The sequence below is a fragment of the Semicossyphus pulcher genome, unplaced genomic scaffold, assembly GCF_022749685.1.
Source record: "Semicossyphus pulcher isolate SPU_LCO1_2020_fin unplaced genomic scaffold, fSemPul1.0.p SCAF_22, whole genome shotgun sequence".
Lineage (NCBI taxonomy): Eukaryota > Metazoa > Chordata > Actinopteri > Labriformes > Labridae > Semicossyphus > Semicossyphus pulcher.
Genome location: NW_027211696.1, coordinates 19,935,533 through 19,941,800, shown reverse-complemented (window position 1 = coordinate 19,941,800; position 6,268 = coordinate 19,935,533). Strand labels below are relative to the sequence as shown.

At 38.5% G+C, this 6,268-nt stretch overlaps 1 protein-coding gene across 1 annotated transcript; it reads left to right on the top strand.

Annotated features, from left to right (window-relative positions):
- The first annotated feature begins 3,625 nt into the window (after positions 1–3,625).
- Positions 3,626–5,936, top strand: ved (ventrally expressed dharma/bozozok antagonist). Its single transcript, XM_069673911.1, has 3 exons — positions 3,626–3,924; positions 4,668–4,924; positions 5,477–5,936. The coding sequence occupies exons 1-3, from the start codon at positions 3,705–3,707 to the stop codon at positions 5,819–5,821; spliced, it is 822 nt and encodes a 273-aa protein (XP_069530012.1). The 5' UTR covers positions 3,626–3,704; the 3' UTR covers positions 5,822–5,936.
- The last annotated feature ends 332 nt before the right edge of the window (positions 5,937–6,268 follow it).

Genomic DNA, 6,268 nt, shown 5'->3' with positions numbered 1-6,268 from the left:
GTACATGATTCTATACATGATCATGATGGAGCTAAATACTCTGCCCACATCTGTGTTCAGTCTGCAGCTTCAGCAGTGATATCATCTGGAATAATAATGTTTATTTACTATAATATATCTGAGGGCTCTTTTTTATTCAATTATACTCAAATATATTTTCTGTGACCGCCTGCAGCCTGTAATACACTCTTGTATTTTCTACAAAGCACATTGTTCAGTTAAATTTAAAGCAGTAAAAATTCAAATATTTACTGTAAGTGTAAAGTACGTAAGTGCTTAATGTACTTTGTTACATTACACCACTGCAAATATGATAATTTAGTAAGAATAGCATAAAGTTAAATCCCACCAAACATCACAAAAACTGTAACCCAGTGAGGGAGGAACCAAAATAAAAGTACCAAGTACAAAAACGTGTAAAGTAAAAGGAGCAGAGTTTACTTTTGTATTTGGCAGCAGAAGTTGCAAATATTAATTAGATATATTCTTGGATGTCTTTTATTATATTAATTAGGTTTTTAATTCTAAATCTACACGTGTTTCTACCGCAAAGTCTTCTCTTATTTACGGCAGTTACAGGCAGTAATGTTGCCGTGAGTTTAGTGAATAAGACAGAATGTACAACAGGACAAGAAGAGAAACCAGAGTAAACATCAGTATTTTATCATGAAACCGGACTGAAAGCAGCGTTTTGTTTTCACTGGGGAGGTGAACACGAGCTGAAGAGACATGAGGACGTTTTATGGTGTGTGTGTGTCACGATGGGTGTGTTTCTATCAAAGCTCGGAGACTCTTTGATGTGTGTGTGTGTCCCCGTAATGAGCCGTTAGCACCGCTCCGCCGCGTCTGCAGTCCTGAGCTGCGCGCGCACAGAGCCGCATCCACGAGCACTCTCATTATCTTATCAATGAGCCGCTGCGTGATTGAGCCGATTAATCCTGTAAAACCCACTTTGTGTTTGAGCCACGCACCATTTGCACACAAAACAGCGCCTTCCTGCCTCCTCCTGCAGCACCTCCTCGGACCCGGTCTGTCTCTGCGGCGGCGGAGGAGGAGGAGGAGGAGGTTATGAGGCACTTCTCAGGTGGGATCATCCTCTCAGGTCGTTATCGGCCTCTTTGCTTGATCCCCAATTCAACTTTGAAAAACGCTCAATAGCTGCTTTAAGGCGCCGCAGAAGAACAGCAATCAGTGTCCATGATGTGTGCGCGCGCTGAGTGCTGCGTTCAGGTACTTTAATGTACTTCGTTGTACCTGAGTACCCCCATTGCAACTCCTTTATACTTCTTCTCTATTAGAAGTCCTGCCTCATCTCGGTCACTTTTATATGCACAGTATTTGAGTTTAATTTACATAAATAGTTTCATTTATTTCAGCACAGACTCGGCTGAAAGTCTGACTTTAAAAAACACGGGAGGGAAAATGTATCCACAAAGCACCTTTTTAAAGCATTGTTTAAAGGACGTATACAAAGTAAACATTAAGGAAAGAAATAGTTATAACAAGGAATAAATAAATAAATAAAACTACACGACAGATGAATAATATAGGAAAAGAGCTGAAAGCTGCAAAAATACAAAAAATCCCCAATTCTGTCTTTAGATAATGGAAATACAACAGTTTAAGGTTGTAAAAACAGAAGAATAAAGAAGATAAACGTAATTAATACATCTCTATTAAAGTCATTTTATGCTTTAGTATGAATTCAAACATGCATGTGTATTAAAAACTGTTTAAAAGGTTAAAAAAATCTGTGAAACATTCTGTGCAGATATAAGTTCCTCTAGAGTTTAACAAATAAATAAAATAAGAGTCACATTAAGTTTATTTAGAAACAAAAAATCAGCCACTTAAATTTTATCACAACAATTTTAAATGAATCAAATAAAAATGTCATCATTTCAGCTGCTTAAATAAAAAATATTTGCTGTTTTTCTTTGTTTTCTCTTGTTGTGAGATACATTTGAGATTTCTGGTGAAGAAAGTATTCAGATTTTTCTACAGAATAATTAGTAAGATCAAACTAATGATCACATTCACTCATTTCAGCCTCAGTAACTTTAAAACATAAAGAGTTGTTTTGCTGTGCAGACGAGCTGCAGGCTGACAGGAGACATAATGAAGACTGAGTGGTTCAATATGATGACGGCAGATAATCCGGGATGATCCCTTCAGATTAAAAAGTGATGATAGCTGCAGATTAAACCCCGATCACTCTTATCGTCCTTTAATTGAGTGAAGTCAAATGATGCTGCAGTGATCAGTCGATCAATAATCAGGAGAGATGGACGACTGCAGGATCAACGAGGAGGAGAGATCACAGCAGTTTAATATATAAGTATAATCAGAGAGAACATGTCCTTAAAATACAAAGTGCTGAAATACTCTGAACACACACAACAGTGGTGGGAAGAGTACAATAATTTCCTGCAATATTTCAAAATAAAAGCACAGAGGAATTATCAGCCAACATTTTAGCAGCATTTTTATATTGTAGCTAATTTTACTCCTTAAATACAGTTAGTGGATGAAATTTACTGAAGCCTGTTATTTAATAAGACTTATACTAAATACTAATAACATCTATATGCTCATTATTTGTTTAAAAGTATATTTTTCAGATACATATCGATACAACAATTCCCTCTGACATGTGAAGGAAAGCATCTAAATATTAAAATACTAGATTTACTTTCACCGCTGCACATAAATATCTTTCATCAGGCCTGAAGTAAAGTTTTGGCAGTTTTTCTCTGCGATGTAAAGAGACATTTTTTAAGATAAATACAAACAGAAGGACTTGAGAGGTGTATGTTTGTACTTCTGAGTCACCTGAATGAAAACAATCATATTAATGCTTTTTCCTACTTTCACATTGACCTACATCACCTGGCCAATCATATATTTAAATTAAATGCATCCCATAATAAGGTTAATATTAAAAAGGGCCTTGTGTGACCTTTGCCTTGATAGAAACCTGATATTCTTTGATTATTTTACATAAAAACATTTCCAATGTCAACAACAAGCATTTAAACTCAATTAATTTTATTCTTGATCATTTCTTTGAGTCTGTGATTGACGATCATATTGACAGTCTTTATAGGAGGAATACCTGCAAATCCAACACCTGAAGGATCTCACACTGCAGAGGACGTTTCAGCCCTTGTGAGCTTCTCGTGTTGGATATTACGACCCTCAGGAGTCCTTGAAGTGGCTCTGTTATGGTCATTTATTAGACATAGTTATAATAAAACATCGAGACACAGATCTTTTATGTGATTGGGTCAGAACGGGTCCTTGGTGGATGTTGATTTAACAAACTTTCACCACAAGGAAAATGATCCTCGTGTTCCTGTCACAGTTGGGACGCTCCTGTGGAGGAGATGCAGACTGAGGTGTGTCCATTATCTTCTGTTCGGAGGCAGGAAGGAGGAGGGTGAGGAGGAGGGGGGGTCCTTCCCAGACTCACTGGAGCCTCACTGTAACAGCCTCTCTGAGACTCTGAATGAGACGTCTTAATTACTCCAGTTGTGAAAACTTAAAGGAGGGGAGGATGTGTGCTTTGATCTGTGGGGGGGAAGCCCCCCTATAAGTACAGGCCGCCTGCAGGAGGGGGCACAGTCAGGACTCTCCCAGCACCAGGAGCACAGCGGCAGACCCCTCATCGACTTTTAAAGGATTTACTGTAAAACTCTGCAGCCATGAGAGGACGATTCTCCATCGAGTGGATGGCCCAGAGCAGCCAGACTGCCGGGTCAGGGAGCGCAGGATCAGGATCTGGATCTGGACCCACGACCTGCGGGACACATGCTGAGAGTCTGCCGGGTTTCTACTGCAGGCAGAAGTCCGAGGTTTTACCTGAGCAGGAGGACGAGTTCAGTCTGAGCAGCATGCAGCACCAGAACTCGCACAGCAGCCAAGGTGAGTTCAAGACGAGTAGAGAAAAGTAAAGCTTAGTTACTTTTCCAGAGCATTCACATTTTAACCTAGTTACTGCTTTATAACTAACTAGAGAGGTTATTTATGGGACTTATAGGTCCCCTTAGGAGGAGTTAAAATGGTTAACAACATCCCTTAATAACAGTTTAGAACAGCCTGCATTATAGTGTGTCAATAAATGTTTATATGCTGCCTATAGCTGCAAAATAGGAGACCTAGAGTAAGAGTAAAATTGTACCCCAAAAAGCTACTGTACTCCTTACAAAGATTAAGACTCAATAGCTGCTTTCTAACAAACTGTAATGTAGCTGTAAAGACACCAAAAGTATTATAAAAGCTGGTGTACATATTATTTCACTTGTTTTATGCAACGTTCTGCTTTTACTCTGCAGCATCTCAGAGGAACATATTGTACATTTTACTCCATTAATTATCAGATGACTTTAAATTGTTTTTTAAAGATTTAACTCTCCAATAATATTTACAAGTACAGACAAAACCGTCAACTAAAATCCAGAGAAAATACTGTTTAAACTTTTAATACTTTAAGTGCATTTTCCTGCTTTTACTTTTACTTGAGCGCAGGACTTTCACTGGTATCATCAGTGTTTTTACAGTGTAGTTTTTGTCCTTTAACTTGAGTAAACTATGTGAATACGTCCATCAAAGTTAAAGAGCTGAACGTCCTGTGAAAAAACTAATTTCTTCTTCGTTGGTGTCTACAGTGTCTGAGGCCGGTTTCAGCAGCGGAACGGAGGAGGAGACTTCCGGGTACGAGAGTGAAGGAGGTCACTCCATCTCCCCCTCCACCCCCGCAGACTGCACCTCCTCCCCGGCGTCGCCTCCTTCAGGCAGGCGGCCCCGGACGGCGTTCACAGCGGAGCAGATCAGCAGCATGGAGAGAGCGTTCAAGAGGAACGCCTACCTGGGAACACAAGACAAAGCGGAGCTGTGCAAGAAGCTCAACCTGTCGGACAAACAGGTAAACATTAATCAATCAATACATGATCATTAGTGATGAACAGTTTTTTCTTTCATTTATTCATATTTTATCTATCTTTATCTATTTAGGTTGTTTATGTCCTTTAAAAATTTGATTAATTATTTTCTTAATAATATAAAAATATAAATATTTTTTATATTTTTTTAGGATTATTTTGGGATTAAACAAATTGTTTTCTTTTTACTTTTTGGGATCTTGATTTATTCATAGTTATATAAATCAAGAAAAAAAATATATATATATTATTTCTTGTGTTTTATTTATTTTTAATTTTTATTATTCTTAGTTTTTTTTAGCTTTATATATTTTTCCCTTATTATTTAGATTTTGGTTATTTGTTTTGGTTTATTTATTTTATTATTTGGCGAACAGACTTTGTTTCTTATTTTAGTTTATTTGTTCTGATTCTTTAACTTTTTTTCATTTCACTTTTATTAATTCATTGTTTATATTTATTTATTTCCAGATGATGTAATAAAAATATTCTGGAGTGAAATCTTGTCCTCATGAGACTCTTTTTTTCCTCCTCAGATCAGAAACTGGTTCCAGAACCGGCGGATGAAGCTGAAGCGGACGGTGCAGGACGCTCTGGCTCACGCCTGCCAGGCGAACGTTGCCTCTCAGTTGATGCATTACCCCGAGCTGCAGGCGTACAGACCGGGACCCTACCAGAGGTACCACTCTGCAGGGGGGCAGGAGGGTCCAGCTGCCTCGTACGTCCACCCACACAGCCTGCAGTATGGCTCGGCCCTGCCCAGCGTCCCCTCTCTGCCCCTGGACTCCTTCTACCAGTACAGCGGCCTCCCAGGAGTCGTGCTGCCCTCTGCAGCGACTCCTCTCATGGCCGCCTACACGACGTATCCTCAGTACTACTGAGTCTGACGGACACAGAGGGTTTAAAATCAAACAGGGTGATGTGCAATATGTGTGTATCTCTGCTTGTAACTGATGTATAGTTTGGATATATTTAAAATGAATTTATGAAGTGTTTTATTTGAATTTTGTTGTTAAGTTGCTGTGATATAAGATTGTTAAAATAAAATCATCATTATTGAAACTTTACTGGTTTTCTGACGTGTTTTTAAAGCTGGCTTTTAAAGTGGTTATTTACAAGAAACAAAACGCTTACTTTCCTTAAACGTGGTCATCATGTTCATCGTCATGTGCGGATCCTCTGTTGGTATATAAATCTACTTTGAGAAACATTTGATGTAGCTTCAGTGAAGATGTGTTTCACATGACATTTAAACAAATACTGCTGTTTGCTTTGCGCTTTTTTAATGCTTTTATGTAATAAAAGGTCAGACCTTGATAGATTCAGAC